The sequence below is a fragment of the Tasmannia lanceolata genome, unplaced genomic scaffold (assembly GCF_043159265.1).
Source record: "Tasmannia lanceolata isolate RefF3 unplaced genomic scaffold, GAP_Taslan_0.1 ptg000048l, whole genome shotgun sequence".
Lineage (NCBI taxonomy): Eukaryota > Viridiplantae > Streptophyta > Magnoliopsida > Canellales > Winteraceae > Tasmannia > Tasmannia lanceolata.
In genome coordinates, this window is record NW_027518725.1 from 4,689,573 (window position 1) to 4,706,599 (window position 17,027).

At 37.8% G+C, this 17,027-nt stretch overlaps 2 protein-coding genes and 1 non-coding gene across 5 annotated transcripts; 2 read left to right on the forward strand and 1 right to left on the reverse strand.

Annotated features, from left to right (window-relative positions):
• Window positions 1-33: 33 nt before the first annotated feature.
• HCF136 (photosystem II stability/assembly factor, chloroplast (HCF136)) lies at window positions 34-8,711 on the reverse strand. 3 transcript variants are annotated; one of them, XM_077375118.1, is made up of 8 exons: window positions 8,267-8,711; window positions 7,340-7,575; window positions 5,752-5,882; window positions 5,354-5,486; window positions 3,624-3,746; window positions 2,062-2,136; window positions 1,630-1,745; window positions 34-264 (listed from the first exon to the last, which is right to left on the reverse strand). In XM_077375118.1, the coding sequence occupies exons 1-8, from the start codon at window positions 8,607-8,609 to the stop codon at window positions 198-200; spliced, it is 1,224 nt and encodes a 407-aa protein (XP_077231233.1). In that variant the 5' UTR covers window positions 8,610-8,711; the 3' UTR covers window positions 34-197. The 3 variants fall into 3 exon arrangements, 2 of the variants coding, with proteins under 2 accessions (XP_077231233.1, XP_077231234.1); XR_013241121.1 differs by lacking the exon at window positions 34-264 and having other exon boundaries at window positions 3,614-3,746; window positions 8,267-8,710; XM_077375119.1 differs by lacking the exons at window positions 34-264; window positions 1,630-1,745; window positions 2,062-2,136 and adding an exon at window positions 3,479-3,513 and having other exon boundaries at window positions 3,614-3,746.
• Window positions 8,712-8,986: 275 nt separating this feature from the next.
• On the forward strand, window positions 8,987-9,059 carry TRNAA-AGC (transfer RNA alanine (anticodon AGC)). The gene has a single exon. It is a non-coding gene; the product is annotated as a tRNA-Ala (tRNA).
• A 1,361-nt stretch (window positions 9,060-10,420) lies between these two features.
• LOC143864358 (Peptidoglycan-binding LysM domain-containing protein) lies at window positions 10,421-16,646 on the forward strand. Its single transcript, XM_077375286.1, has 3 exons — window positions 10,421-11,166; window positions 11,981-12,111; window positions 15,524-16,646. The coding sequence occupies exons 1-3, from the start codon at window positions 10,963-10,965 to the stop codon at window positions 16,170-16,172; spliced, it is 984 nt and encodes a 327-aa protein (XP_077231401.1). The 5' UTR covers window positions 10,421-10,962; the 3' UTR covers window positions 16,173-16,646.
• The last annotated feature ends 381 nt before the right edge of the window (window positions 16,647-17,027 follow it).

The window sequence follows — 17,027 nt, forward strand, 5'->3', positions numbered from 1 at the left end:
ATTTTGTTTTCATTACCGTCTCACAGAAGGATCTGGGCAATTCTCGAATGCAAATTAAACTGAAATCAGACCACATCTCTTACATGCAAAGAATTATTTGTATTACTCCTTACAATAATAAGAATACATATGGAAGAGTTAGACATGAGAATTTTCCATGTAAACGTGTGCCTGTAAGGCTGTAACTACTGCATTATCTATCCGAGATACCGAAGCAAGACGCCATCATTCCCCAGTACAAAACCTTTGTTATCATTGATAAACCTGCGCAGGCAAGGTAGAAATATCAAGAGCTTGCATATATCCTTTGTTGCATCAATACGGACACGTGTCGGAATCCAACAGAGATATTGAGTGTCAGATTTGGCATATCCCAAAAAGATTCATGGATTAATCAAAGTTATTTAATCAATTCTCAAATTTTTTTTTTTTTTCTATAATAATCTAGTTGCAACAAGTAATCTATTAAAAATTTTAATTGGTTTAGTAAATGTAATGTTTCATCTCCATTCTCCGTACAAACTATTAGGATGGATAAAACTCAAAACATGGTAATATCTGGATATTAAAGAGATCTAAAGTGTCGCGGAGAATCCTTTCAACAAGTATTGGAATTCGATATTTGTCGGACATGCGAAAATCCGCCATGCCCCATTCAGAAGAATCCTTCAACATAGCACAAATTTATTGGCAATGCAAAAATGACTTCTGGGTTCTGTGTGAGGAGGAGAAACTGGAAGAAACTACCAAGAATAATTAAGCAATGATACTAGGGGGCAAACTGACGATGTCAGCATCATCTGGTCCATTTATCTGTTAGACCCACCATCTCCAATCAGTTGTTTTTTGAATGACTGCAATCTTTGGGGTATGGCATCTCAAAGCTAACTAGAAGAATGGTGTGGATTATGCGGGAATACTTGGATGGACTCAATCATGGGGATCTTTAGAAAATACCTACGCTTTTTAGGATCGAGAAAGCTAAGTAGGGAATATGGTAATGATGAAGCTTCGCATGTCTATCAGCCTGTAGACAATGCTAAGGTGAATAGAGTTTATTAAGGGCAGTGCTGCAAATGACGAAATCTGGGATGGATTGGCTGCAATACCAATACGGGTTTGTTGAAGCGGTTTTGTGGAGAGGCGGCTTTTTGAATGGGGTCTACCATAATTAAGAATACTTTTAAGGTAAATAGGTATTTTGGAATTTTTCTCATCTAATTTCACTCAACTGTGACACGGTCATTTGCGACTCTTTCCCATCGATGAAGAAACATGATATCAAGGTTTTAAATGTCGGTTTCAGTGGAAATTTTGGCCGAAATCATGTAAAAATTTGACAAAAGTTTCCACCGAAAAGTACAAAATTTCGGGGAAATTATGTAAAAATCCGATTCAATGTAATTTTGGTCAGTCCAAACCAAAACCGAAATATTTCAGTAGAAAAATCATATTTCGGCCGAAATTTAAAACTATGCATGATATTAGAACTAAGAAGGGAAGAAAGTTGTAAATTGTTCCGGATGAATTGAACAAAGCAGGATCAAGGTAGGTTTTCCATTTGGAAGGCAATTAGCTTAACAATCCAAAACTGAAAGAAAACACAAAGTTTATCAGTGAAAAACTCACTTTACTGAATAGAGATTTGCAGCAATGTTGTCCGCAGCCTTATCACGGCTCCATGACTTGCCACCATTTGTTGTTCTCAAGAGGATTCCACTGCCACCTGCTGCCCAAGCTTCATCCTGGTACCAAAACAGATATTCAAAAATATCCAAAAGCAGAAAATTATGAAACTGAAAATTAGTATTTAAGATCGAACTTTATGATTTACAAAGAAGTATATGATAACAGTTTCGCTTGGTTTGGACACTACAATCTGAACTAAATCATATACGTCTACGTCTACATAGTTTCTTTGAGTAGACTCACTCTTTACTGTTCTACTCTTTCAGATGTACTTCTCTTATTAATTTTGATATGAAGAAGTGGAATAACTGCATAGTGTGTTATACTTGAAGCCAGGCATACTTGTTCTAGAGGATTTAATTCAGATATTACCTTTGAACGGTATCCAACATCAAGAATACCAAAACCCCGGCTCTGGACTGTAACTTCTTCAAAGTCCTCTGTGAGCTGAAAAATATAATGAAAATTTTGCTTCATATTTCACTCTTCAAACCAGGAATGTAACAGCCATGACATCTAGTACATGTCAGTCATAATCCACTAAAAAGCCAGAAGAAAATTCTATAACTAGATGTATAGTTGAATTTACAAGTAGATAAGAGGTGGAGACAAAAATGAAAAGTTTTCAAAAAAAAAGAAAAAAAGAAGAGGTGGAGACAAATGAAAATAGGGGGAAAGATATTATAGAAAAACGAAATCCACAATAATAGAAAATCAAGCTTGCTAGCAACCTTAACTAATAAACTGCAGCAAGTCACACAAGGTTGTAAAGAATCTCTACATCTATACTATGGAGCCGTTTGGATATCAACATTTTAAAATCTTGGATTTCCTCAAAATCCTGGATGGCAGACAAGGGAAGGAGGAGACAGTCCCGTCGTTTTCTGATTTCTCACCCCTCCTTTTGTCGAGCGAGAGAGTAGGAGATTGTCCTAAATTCAGGTTTTAGAAATCTCAAGATGGGGGAGAGATTTCTAAAACCTGGATTTCTTACTTAAAATCCAGGATAATGGATTCTAAAATCCAGAATTTTACACCACTTTCAAACTAAAACCTGGATTCTAAAATCCATGTATCCAAACAGCCCCTATATATAATGGGAAAATATGGGATGTCATGCACATTCCTCCACACTATTTAGAATATTAGAAAATCATTAATGCATCTGCATTATTAATTGCTACTAGATTTCTCACCCTATCTATACTATATAAATCAGGGAAACTTGGGCAGCCTTGGTTTATTTTTTTTTATATTTTATTTTTGGTAGGTAAACTGGGATCGAACCTCCAGCCTCTAGGTTGGACGGCCTTGGTTTAACTATTAAGTATCATATAAATTTAAATTTCTTATAGCTATTAAATATATATACAAGCATAAACTCTCCTGGATGCGTTGTATTACCATGCTTTCTAGCTATATCATGCACACGGATAACAGATTGATTGATATGAATTACTCACATGGTGTGGCTCACCTTTGATTGGCCATAGCACAAAAATCAACCATTTCAACCATATTTTCAATAGCTTTCTTGCAAAGTGAATCTGGACCATTGTATTTTTACATGTTATTGTATTTTTATGGATCTTGATTTGATTAATGTTCGTTCATAGTACATGCTGTTTTCTTGTTATGGAAATGTATGCTCTAGATTGTACATATGATGCTGATTCAGAACCGGAGTGTGAAGTGTAAATTAGAGCAGCTGGATGAGAACTTAGAGAGTTACAGAATAACAAATCACTTCAACACAATTAGAAAGTGAATATGTAGAATTAGCTTAGCCCCAATTAAAGTACTATCAGTTGGCTGAGCAATCACCTGTCAAATATTATAGAACATGCACTTTACAAAGATCCTGACATCATCAAAAGAGAAAATTACTGATACACCAATCAAAAGGACAAGGAGAAACTCTCACTTTTACTTACCCCTGTGCCTTTGCTGAGATAAAGTCCTCCACCACGCACAAGAAGCCAAAGGCCACCATCAGCTCTCCATCCCATATTTTGAATTCTCCGTGCAACAGCTCTATTATGTGGTTGCCAGTATGGCTGTCAATTATGAAAGAACTAGATAAAAATGTTGCGCCATTTAAAATTGCTCATTTAGCACAAAGAAAACAGAATAATTAGACAACAAGAAACAACTTCAAAATGAATTTCAAATCAAGCACATGGCCTTTCTGTCAGATGAGTGAGACTGCTAGGTCAGATAGGTCAGAGAAGCATTAGTAGCAATATCTGGATTCTGGATTTTGGTTATTTATATAACAAATGTCACATAGAACAACCTCTATTGATTCTGTAAATCAAATACAGAGCTTAAAGTTGAGAAGAACTAAGCTAGAAGAACATTGCAATCAATCAACTCAAACTCAAACCATAAGAATAGGCCCTAGCTTGATAGCATTGCAACACAACTTTGAATCGGCAAGGCTACAAGGCACAACCACACAACGTAATGACCAACCAGTAGCAGAGAGGCTGGAATATTAGTAAAGATGGGTTGATAAATGTCACAACATTGGGTATCTTCTCTTTTTGTGATGCTAGGAAGAGACTGAATCAGTAGAAAAGTTGGGGGTTGATTGAACTCTTGTAGTTGCACGAATCTTATACGAGATGCAATTCCTTCAGAATCTTATGACTCCTAGATGGACCAGGTCATAGAACAGCTCATTTCTCAGCACAATGGGTAACTAAGTTTTATACGTTGGGTATAGTAAAAAAACTAGCAGCTTAGTAAGAACTACCAGTTGGCCAACAATGGAACCATAGCCAGTAAAGAGGTGGATGCAGACAACAAAGGGGAACTCCCAGCTGATTTAAGAAGGAAAATGACGTAGGGGGCTGCTGGCTGCACCAGTACGACATCGATTTCTGAGAAAAAAGTACCAAGCAAGGACAGACAGATACTGACATCAAAGGTCTACAGAACTTTACCTCCAACTGCACTATTTTTAAGCTAAAAGAGAACAGCGGTTTACGGCACCTCGCACCATCACAACGTAGTCACCTCTAAACCTTCTATTGATAAACATGAACAATAAATGTAGGGGAGTGATAAATCGACTCCCATATATCTTAAATCGACCCCCTATGTGTCTTTCTCTCTCCTCTTTCTCTCTCTAACCCAGAGGAGAGAGAAAGACATTTGGGGGTCGATTTATCACTGCCCTAAATGTATCTACTATTCTGTTGTGCAAACAGATGAGGCCCTGCCTCCCCAGAAAATTTAATATAGGCAGTGTGGAGCACAACTTTTAGATCTCTTCCGCCAATCAAAACTAGTGCATCAGATGAGTTCAACAAACAAGCAAAAATACATTCAAGTGAACATTTTGATCTAATGGAACGGGAAAATGTATTTCAATCCCATTCATGTCAATGCATTTTCTTTGGATGAATAGCTCACAAGTGACAACTTAAATTGCAGAAGTGATGCTGTCAATTCTGTGACATGGTTGACTGACGATGCAAAAACCTTCATCATAGTAATCGATAACTCATCGCAGTGCCTCAAAACTAAGAAGAGACATTCTATGATGCTTTCCATGTGAAGTAGTTGAAAGAAAACCAAGCCCTTATTGGGTATATGAGATAGCACATGGTATTACGCTGGACAGAATTTGGAACAAGCACAAATTGAAGAAGCTTACCTGCCCAGGTTCCCAAGTCAGGTAGAAGTTCCCACGACTTGAGACAGCAACATAGTTTCCATCAGGTGAACGGTTTACCGTATTAAAAGTCCCTGTATAGTAGCTCGCGCCGCTAATGCCACTAGAAACTGTTCTGCAAAACCAATGAGGATATGTGAGTTTGAAGATGTGGAAACATGTCTCGAGTCTGAATCCAGATATGCTTTTTAGCATTGGTATTACATTCTGAAAGCGAAAAGAAACCACATAACAGCATTAGATTAAGAAGAGTGGTAGCAGGATTCCTGAGGAGGGATGCCAGAGCTGCGATTGCCAATCCCTGTCCCAGCCCTGGCATCCTCCCTGGCTGTGCTCAAATCATTTTCCCTGGATTAAATTAATTTCAAGTAAAAATATACCGGTTAAGAGTAGCTGAAACAGTCTCTTGAACAGCAGCCTTCCAGTTGTATCCTCTGTTTGACGTAACATAAATTGCTCCTTCATCAGTAACCATCTCTGCACTTTTATCCCCGGTTGCTTTTATATAAACCTTCAGAAATGGTGACAGAAAGATCAATTATGGTTCCTTAGAATGAGACTTCATGGCGAGCTTCAACTTTCCAAAAAAATTTGAGCAAAGAATGAAACAAAGTGTCATTCAAATGGGTTTTTTCTGAAAGCGACAATAAAAAGTTCATTTAGTGACTAATTTAGTATCTTGGTGATTGAGGTTTACTGAGTGCAATGTAGTATCAGGTATATCAGCATGTATTAGAAATGGTGTCACATAACTAGATGACCCTAACAACACAGTTATAGGAGAAAAATGAAGATCAGATCATATACGATGATTGATGAATTTAGCAGCCAGTTAACAGTTAAGTTCTAAACCCTATGAATTTGAGAGATCTTAAGAAAACCAGATGCCAGATGCCAGAACCATATTAATCTCAATAGTGTCTCTACCTTTCAAACTTAAGGACCATGGATAACCTTCTGTATCCATCAAGTTCTACCAGGTACATTCTTCCAACAAGCATATCCGACATTGTCTCAAGCAACTCCTCACAGTGAGCATAAGGGGCTCCAAAACATCAAATCAGTCATGAACGACGGTCTTCATATCGGTACAACACCGTTCCAAAACACTTTTGAAACTATTGATTTTCTTTCCATTGAGGCACCAGACACCTAGCATAACATCATTCCCGAAAACCTCCAATAACTAGCTCCTCAGAAAATCTCGAAAGCATTATTCCTTAGCAGTACTACCTCATAGGAAAGGTGTCCATCTCCAACAAGAAGATTCTCCCAAAGTAACACCATTATGATTAATTAGAGAAGTGCATTGCCTCCGTCCGAAATCCATAAACTGCTGATAAATAACATAACCTCCCACTTAAAATAAGCCCAATATCTATGCCATCTCCCATTACCAGTGGCTGTCAAATGTTCCCCAACTGTGTTGAAGTATAAAAGATTAAATAACACCAACTCCAACAGGTTGTTAAGCTTTTGGAGTATACATGATTAAATAATACCAAATAAAAAGAGGGGCCACACGTGAAGGGGAGTGTTGAAGTATACATGATTAAATAACACCAACTGTAACACCTTAAGCTTTTGGAGTAATTGGTTGTTTCACAAACTGGCATGACCTCACTAAGAACATTCTATTAAGCGTATAATAACAGAAAATGCTAGCCCCACCCAAAATGTGAACTGAATGCATCAGAAGTATTACTTACCTAGTTGACTTACATACATATTACCCAACAAAATCTATTTACATTTATTGATGATACACAATTCATTTATTTAATTTACAAAGTTTGGTGGATATGAAGAAATGCTTCTTGCAAGCTGTGAAATCAACTATCCTGCAAGTGCAAATGAAAACCAACAAAACCCAACAAAAATCTATTTACATAATGCTTCTTTCATATTGTGAGATTAATCATCACGCAAGTGCAAAAAAAAAAAAAAAAGGGAAAAAGAGAGATTTACCATATCTCCAGGAAGTTGATTGCTTAACGGTATTCTTTCCCAGCTTTCTCCAGCATCCGAGGTGTGTAACAAAATTGCAGGCTTTCCAACAATCCATCCTTCCTTCCCCTTGAAGCTAATGGAATTGAATCTGTAATTGAAATCTTCATCTTCCGCAGATGGTATCGAACGTGGAAACCACGTCTTGCCCCCATCTTTCGTCTCCATAATCGTTTGCCGCGTTCCTAATAGAAATCCTGAATTCCACCATCAAAATCAGAATCAGATTAATGAGTGTCTTTGCAATCTGTGAAACAACCAATTACTCCAAAAGCTTAAGCCGTTAGACTAGAGTTATTTAATCATGTGTGCCCCTCTTTTTATAGGATGGCGCTAGCCACGCTACATGTGAATTTTTAATATCAAGGAGTTGTTGGGTTTTGAAACGAAGTACCTCCTATAAGGGTGCTCGTTCAAGAGCATTTAAATGCCCTTGAAAACATCATTTTACACTTTTTTTTTGATTAAAAAGTCTCAAAACATGTGTAAAAGTCTCAAAAATTGTGTAAATTGATGTTTCCAAGAGCATTTAAATTTAAATGCTCCTTAACGAGCACCCTTAGCAAAATCCTACTCCAAAATCTTAAGCTGAAACTAAATTCACCGGAAATTGGTTTCTTAGATTTCGGTTGTTTTTACCTTCTTTTTTTTTTTTTTAAATCCACCGAAATTTTAAACATTTCGGTGGAAATTTTAAAAATACCAAAATTATTATCATAAGTTTACATGATTTAGGCCGAAATTTCTTAGGTTCTGGTGGTGGCCGAAACTGACACCGAAACCGAAATTTAAAACCTTGCTTAGACCTTAGAGTAGGTGTTATTTAATCATTTATAGTTTACACAATCAATTTAAAGAGTAGAATTGAAAGCAAAATTGAAATCAGACCGTGATTAATGTCGTCTGGGACGAATGCGATATCGAGAAGGACGACACCAGGATCGATGGGAAGATAAACTCTTTCCCATTCGGAGAGAGCGTCCTCAGCTTTTGCCTGTTCTTGAGAGCTGATTAGAGGAGCGAGAGTGAGTGAAAGAGCTGTTGTTTCTGTAATGAATTGCCTTCGGTTTAATGATGATTTCTCAATAGAGGAAGACGAAGAAGTAGAAGCTTTAGGGAGGACTGGAGCTTGAGAGGTGCGAAAATGGCGGTTTTTCCGTACGAAAAAGATGGAATTTAGGGAGGGTTTGAGGAGACTAGGGTTTGAATCTGTGAGTTGCAGAGTCGCCATGAAAACTCCTCTCTCTCTCTCTCTCTCTCTCTTATCTGTTTAGGGTTTTAATGAAGTCGCTTCGCGGGACTTTTGAGATCTCCGATGGATAACAAAAAGAGGAGGTGGAAGGCTGGGAGCAACATGATGTGTTCCAAATCCAATCAAGATGGTGGACCTTTCATTCATCTGGACCGTCCAATTACTGGGCCCCGAGCTGTTTTCCAGTTTCAAATAAAATGTTGATCCGACAATCCTACGGTGTGGGTCCCGTATAGTTTCTTGCCTTCTTTTGCAAGTTCCTGTTCGCAAACTAAAGATCATTTGATCAACGGCTGAAGATGCTATGGGGTTTAATTATACACTAATTAGTTTATATTTAAACCTGTTACATAAAAGGGGATGTAGCTCAGATGGTAGAGCGCTCGCTTAGCATGCGAGAGGTACGGGGATCGATACCCCGCATCTCCACGTAATGAAATTTTTTTTTTTTCACATTCAATCAGATAAGTTTTAAAATAAAGTGAGTATATCTTTCCACGAACGTTAAGCTTTTCTTCCCTTTGCCACGGCCAGTGTAAAAAGTGTGGTAAGGGATTGAGCCTGTAGCTTAATGGTTAGGGACTGGGCTTATGTTTTGTTAGCTTGATCAACGAACCCAATCACATCCATGTTAAATGGGCCCCAAATGTTTGGGAAGAAATCTTAATGTAGCTTGTCTTTACCACATTTTTTATATTGGAAATGATATATTCACCCCCTTTCTTCATATCACTTGCTCTTTTTTAATATATGCAATTAGGGAAATGCTTTTATGAGAGAGAGAGAGAGATTTGGGTCCATTCAGTTGCTTTCCATAGAAAGGAAAGTAAAGAAAAAGAAAGGAAGTAGAAATGGAGGGAGACAGATTTTAAGGTCTTAGAGGGCAAGTTGTTTATTACTAGAAATGATTAAAGATACCTATTAGTCAGAAAGCAATGTGGAGAGCCCTCATAACTCATAAATTGACATAATATCTTATCGCATGCATTCCAAGACATCCATTCTCCTCTACAAAATATTAAAAAAACTAAAAGAAAAAAAGATTTATTTAGGGAAATGATTTCTGCACTCCACTGTTTTGATAAACATGCGCTCCACTTGTTTGTCGTGCAGTATTTAAAGGGATGTCAGAGGATATTACGGTTCTCAAAAAGCTCTTAAAGCCCCATTTTCTTGCATGGACTAGTGTAGGTAGAAAATTATTAATAAAGAAGGACGAAGTGATATATTCACCCCATTTTCTTGCATGGACTAGTGTATTCATGACTACGATTTTACACTACAAGTGGGTGGCCCAGGTAAGAAGAATAAAAAATAATTTTAATATATAGGGATTTGGTAGGCAAATTTGCGAAAAGCCCTTTCGTGTCGGTGACTCGGTGCTACTCTCTGTCGGCGCAGTAATAAATAAACCTTGGCACACTGTATTCATAGCAAGCAATTAGAGCCGTCGATTTGGTGGGATGCCATCAAAATCTACAATGGATCAAGCAGATGTGGTTGATTGGGACCCGGACATGTTTCAAAGTGCTATCGTGCACACAAGGTACATTTTAGCACGGGGCAATTTCGTAAATATCAGGCCGACTAAGGGTCTTTGATATGATACTCCTTCCAACTTCATTTTCATCCCGGGATGAAGAAAATCGGTAACCCACGAAAGCAGAAAAAAGTAGCACAGTGAAATAACGACACGTGTCAGATTCTGCATACAACGCGTCAACGATAATAAACCTCAAGGTAAGGGCTAAGCAAACCCAAATTATGAAATTAACTCCCTCTCTCTCTCTCCCTCTCTCCCTCTCTCTAAACCTATTATTCTCTTCTCTCACTAAGACTGCCTTTCTCCGTTGTTATATGGAGAATCCGATCAGGATGTCGAAATTCAGGGAATTCATAGCTCGATTTAGATAATCTGCATCTTCTAATTTCCGCAAAAACGATACGATTTCGGTCTCTTTTGGTGAAAAATCGCTCCCTCTACAGCGATCTAGGGCATATTTAGGGAATTCCGATTGGACATTGCACTGCATTTCCCGATCTGAGTAACTGAGTGGAAAATTCTGTTGTCAGCAGGTTTTTAGGGTTACAGATGAGGTTATGGAAGAGAATTTCCGTTTTTTAGGAAATTTTAAGGAGGAATTTTGGAGATGGAGATAAATCTAGGTCGTTTTTAGGGAATTCCAGTCGGACATTGCACTGGATTTCCCGATCTGAGTAACTGAGTGGAAAATTCTGTTGTTAGCAGGTTTTTAGGTTTAGAAATGAGGATATAGAAGAGAATTTCCGATTTTTAGGAAATTTTAGGTTTTTGTTGGTGAGGATTTTGGAGATGCAGATCCAAAGGAGCCGGTGTAATGGTGATTCTCATATTTTTTCGTATGATTCGGTAGAAGGAGGCGTTCGCGAGAGATCAAACGATCCTACAATTTCCTCGAGTTGTATAGTTATGCCTGAGATTTCCTCTAATTATATCGAGCACCGTGTATCCAAGATGGATACCCTTGCTGGTGTCGCGATCAAATACGGCGTTGAGGTGAATTAAATCATAAATGTCTTCTAGTTAATTATATTTGGATATGATTTATTTGTGAGTGTGAGATTTTCAACACTTCTAAAATCTGTTTGGTCTTATTTCTATTTTTCCTCATACCTCGATGACTGTTGAAGGCTTCTTTGTAGAGAGAGGGAGAGAGATTTGAAAAAGATTCAGGGTTATTTTGGTTATTTATGCGTCAATTTTGTTGTCATTATGCAATAAAAAAGTGTTCTAATAAATTCTGTTGTCTTGAGTTTTTTTTTCTCTTCTAATTTGAGAGATGTCGCTGCTTTGTTTATGAAATTGATTGTGTGCGCTTTTTCAGTGTTCGGGTCATGTTTTCGTATGCAGTTTGTAAATGGCTGATTTTCTACTAATGAAGCTGGGTGGTTGGACCTGGGCTAGTAAAATTGGTCTCCATAGAACAATTTCTTAAATTCTTGGAAATGTGCTACTCTTGAATAGTTTCAAATTTCAATAACTAGCATTGATATTATAGAACTTTCCATGATAATGATTGTATAGACATTAAGATTCATAGAACTTGTGTCTTTTTTAGGCATTCTCATTTTGCAAGCTAGGTGTCGTTTGTGAATTATAATTAGCCTCAGTACCAATGGCCTGATAAGGGAATTTACCTTGTTCTTAGGCCTTTTTTTTCTGTTTGATATTTAAACAACTTTGCATTCATATGGAGTCTTTGATATGAAGATGTTAGCATTGTTTTCTACTAAGACAATGAGATGCCTTTTTTTGGGGGGGGCGGGGGTTACGATTACTTTGTGACAGGGGTGCATGTTTGATGTGTTAGGTGGCAGATATAAAACGAATGAATGGCTTGGTGACAGATCTTCAAATGTTTGCTCACAAGTCACTGCAGATACCACTACCAGGGAGACACCCCCCATCTCCCATCCAGTCAAATGGTTCACCTGCTCCAGGGTACTCTTATGCTCCTCTCATGCTTTTTTCTTGCAAAATCGCTATGTATTTTTCCTTGTTATTGTCTTCAATCATAAAAGACCATTTTTTTATGATTATTAGAAATTCTACCCCCCTCAGCATCATTCACTTACAGATGTTGTTTTGCTAGTGCATGTATTGTTTAGTTCACTAGAGTTATTACTCATTATTCTTCATCTTTAGTGTTCCATTCTGAAGGGTCTTTTTTTGTGTTCTTAATCGAGTATGTTGATCGTTGAAAAATTCAATTCAGAGGAAAAGTTCAGAGGTTTTTTTTTTTGTGTACTTTCGGCTTTGGGTTGGGAGAGAATGTTCCTTCATTAGGATATCCTCCCAACCATGTCTGATTTCCCAACACTAATGGAGAAACAGACAACCTATGACGATACATTTCTGGAACAGTTTTTTCACCTTTTCTCCTATTTTTTTGGTATTCAAGAGGTGAGATTGCCTTCTGTTAGTTTGTTCAGATTTTCTATTTGATTGGTTCAAAAGAAATCCATAAAAGCATGAGAAAGATCTGGCAACAAAATCATATTGGTGTACAATCATTTGTGGGGGGAAATCTTTTTAATTGACCAGAAGCATATCTGGGACCATCAGATAAACATGTCCATCAACTACAGTCCACCATGACAAATCACAGACTCCATATCAGAAGTATATCTTCCATCAAGAGCTCTACCAGTGAACTCTCAAAGTTGCAAACCCTAGACCAACCACTCTCATTCATAACATAAGCATTTACTCTCAAAGTTGCAATTGTTATATTCTTGATTTTGGTAGAACTTTGAAGAAAGCCATAATTAGTGACAGAGTGTCATTCTCCCATTTAAAATTATCTGAATAGATTTGAAGCTATAGAAAAAGCTTCCATCACAATCTCACAGATTGGAATGCACTCCTTGTCTCGGTTATGGTTACATGACAGCTCACTGACATTTGCCACATTTGCTCCCTTTTGCAAAATGGAAGTCAGGGGTTTTGAGTCTTTTGGCCTTATTAATTTAATGTGAGGCATGGCTAGTGTATCTGAAAGTAAAAACTGCATATATCCCATCTGAATTCTTTAATTCAAACTTGTAGACTCCCGAAAACCAGAGATACTCTTCAATTAAGTTTTGAAGTCCCTACAGATAGTTTCCAAGGTTTCCCGTTTATAACAATTGTGGAGGATGATACACTAACTTTCACCACACCAGCTCTGTGAAGTGCTAATTAAGTGGAGGACTCATTAGCCAAAGAAGTTGATAGGAATGAGCCGCCTATTGAAGAAAAATACCTTAACATCTTCTAGCCCTTTTGCTACTTTTGGTTTTTATCTACTTTCCGTGGCCCGGTAAGTCACGGCCCTTGGATTTTCCTTTTTTTTTCTTTTTTCTGTTTCACTAATCTTTATAGTTGACTAGAAGTCCACATCTGAGACCAACAGATAAATGTGTCCATCAATGACAATCAGCCATGACAGACCACAGGCACCATATTAGAAGTACTTCTCCCATCTAGAGTTCTACAGCGAACTCTCAAAGTTGCAAACCCAAGACTAATGACTCATTCATAACCTAAGCACTTGCAAAGATGCAATTATTATATTTTAATTTTTGGTAGAACTTGGAAGAAATACCCAATTTAGTTACAGTATTAATTCTCCCGTTGAAAATTGTCTATGTAGACTTAATAGATCCATCTTGAATATGCAAAGACTGGGAAGAACAGACCGTCTTCTGTTTAATTGGCATCTTTGATGCTAACTATGACTAGTTGCTCTTCATCCTGTGCTAACATTGTGTTAGACCACTTGTTTTGATGGTTGCAAATCGTGAATTTGGATCTTATTCCTGGTTCTTGTTGGAGGCAAGACCTAAATAGTCACTGTTGGCTAACTGTTGTCGCTGAAGGAAACGGTTGATAGAGCCATGGATGGAAGGATGCTGACCTCTCAATATCCAGGAGCACAGGCACTTGGATTTGACTTGCCAGTCCATGTTGGATACTTGGGTACTCATGTGGTTTAAGGCACTTTCAAGAGCTTAGCATTTGGGTATCACAATAGTTGCTAAGCATATATACTTAAATATTCAATTTTTTGGCAAAGCAACCATCTTTTCAGATTTTTTTAGTGCATTCTCTGAGAGTCTTCTATTTTGAGGTGCCACTCACTTTGGGATATTAGGCACCTTGGATCAACAAATATCTTATGTTTCTAGTTTTTTGTTGTTACTGCTTTTGGTAATTAATACATGTCCTCAAAGCGGACATTATCTACCTTAAAGGGAATACACATGTGAATGTTTTCCAATTGTGCCTTACAACTCATGCCCTGCTTTTCTAATTTTTTCATGTTAGCAATCATGCACCTCCTTTAGTGCATATATCAAATGCTCAAATCTTGGCTGAACATATCATATAAAATACTCTCCGATCATGACATTTGATTCAAAGGTAATAATAGCACCTTTTTGAATGATGCTTAGATGTGATATGTCGGAGATGAATTTTATAGTATTTACATCCTATAGCATGCCCTGCAGCAGTTTTATAGCTGCATAAGTTTTTCCAATTCTGCCAACTTTTTAGCGCCAACTGACTGTAAATTATAGCTGCATCAGTTCCTACGCAAATCATGAAATAATGAGGAAACCATAAAAATGAATATATTGGGAGATAATGTGAATGAATCCAAGAGCTGCTCATATTTTATGTACATACTTATTACAACTTATTTTATATCTGATATTTGATAAGTTCATTCTGAGGCCTCCAACTTCCTTAACATCCTCCCAAAATAATTTCAGAAAGGGCTTTCTTGTTCCGTCTATCGCTCATTTCTTTGTTATACTTTTTTTTTATTTTTAAATCTGCTGTTTTCTCTGTATTGCACTTTATTCTTTAGAAAATAAGTGTGAAACCAAGTGCTGTGTTAACTTTCATGTATACCATTCACAACATTTGTGAGAATAACATATGAAATGTAAGAAATATTATTCTATTCTACTACAGTTTGAAGTAGGACGATGCTGCAATCCTCCGCTTAGATGAAGAAAATGGTTAGACTAACCCTGCATAACTACAAACTTCAAAAACTCTAGGATGTTCTTGGGAATAGTATACTTACGGTTACAGGTTTTTCTGGCCTGTTATACGGTGCATCCTCCACTACAAATCTTAGTTGGTATGATCATGTGAGCAAGAATTTTCTGCAGGTTAAGTTTGGGAATAGTATATTTAAGACTTACTGGCAGCCATTCTATATTTTAATGATCAGTCAGAATAGATCATTAAGAGTGAAATATGTATTTCTATTTTAGTATTTAAAATGTATAAGGGAATTAATGGAAAGGCATAGTTATATGAATTTCACAGTTGCTTATTGTGGTGGCATTTGTTGCAGAGAAAGTAGCATCAAACCGACCATTACCCGCCGGCCTCATGTCGATCTCTTGGAATCGTTTGAGTCACTCAAGCTGAAATCCTCACAACAAAGAATTTCTCCAGCCATGTGTAGTTTACAGGGATTCTACGGTCTCACACCTCAGAAAAACAAAGGTGCAGCTGAAGGGACAGAAATGGCAGTATACAAAACAGGCGGAGCTCTGTACTTAGAAGATGCTGACATGCCTCCATCCCGGCACCATAAAACTAGAAGCTTAGTTAATGGCTTCTTGCAAGAGAATGGCGATCTCTCAGAGGATTGTCATACACCTGAATTGCTTTTGAAAGAGGATAGTGGTAACACGTTCTCAGGGCTAACAGGGAAAGGTCTAGCTCTGAGACCCAAATCTTCAAGCCGAACAGCTCTGGTAATGGACACTGATTCCGGTCGCCTGAATCCGATTCCGATGGGAGACTCCATTTCCGACAGCCTCGCCAGTGTTAGGAAATCTTCCAGCACATCGAATTTGCTGGACCCGGAAAGTGGCCCCTCAATCTGGCCTACTTCAAGGTGGACAACAAAACTTGATCCAACTATCACGAGACCCATCTATGATGGCTTGCCAAAGCCAATAACTGGCCGGAGGAACAAAGCTGCTTTGGATTAGTAGAGACTTTTGCACAGTTTTGAAATCCATTTTTTATACCCAAATTGTCACCCATGGACCATTCTCCTTGGAATGAGAATTCTCAAGCATGCCTTCGGTTAAGAAAGGCTTATACGGAAAAAAGTGAATAAGACGTGGCTGATGAACGATGGTTCCTGTGATTGGCCTTGATGGAAGAACAGTGGTAAACGTGTTTTTCCAAGCCAGATTAGCTGAGTTACATCTGTTTCAGTCCTTATGATCAATAGGATCAAATGTGATTTAATCAGCTCTGATTCTCTTGGAGATACAATGCAGCCCAGATAAAGTTTTTATGGTTTCTGTATCTTGCACTCCTTCCCTCTGCTCCTTATGATCAATAGAATTTTACTTTTGCTGTATGTAATTCGTTTGTGCTTGTAAAAGAATGCCCTCTGGGATTTGGTTGGTATCTTGAAGTGTATAGAGTGTCTATGTTTGCTTTTCTTTTCTTAATGGCCTTAACCTTCAACAAGATGGTTGAAATCTCTCTGCTGAAATGCCACCTGGGTTAGATGGAACAGGAAAATAAACATGGATCTTTCCTTTAAATCTTATTCACATTGTTTCATATCCTAAACCCAGAAATCAGCCTCACTCTTTTTGTGAGATTAAAAAACTTGTTTGGTAATGAGCTTAATCTTATATTTGTGCTGTGTAAATGGGTCCGACTGTTTAACCCTGGTTCCGTTGCATTCGTGTCTCTCGTGCAAAGGAGCACGTATGAAATGCACGTGAGCTGATTCGGCAATGATATAATGAGACTCATCTGACCGGAGGAGCAATGTAATGCACGCAAGGCATGGGCTTGGAGAAATGCTTGCTTTGTTCGGCTGC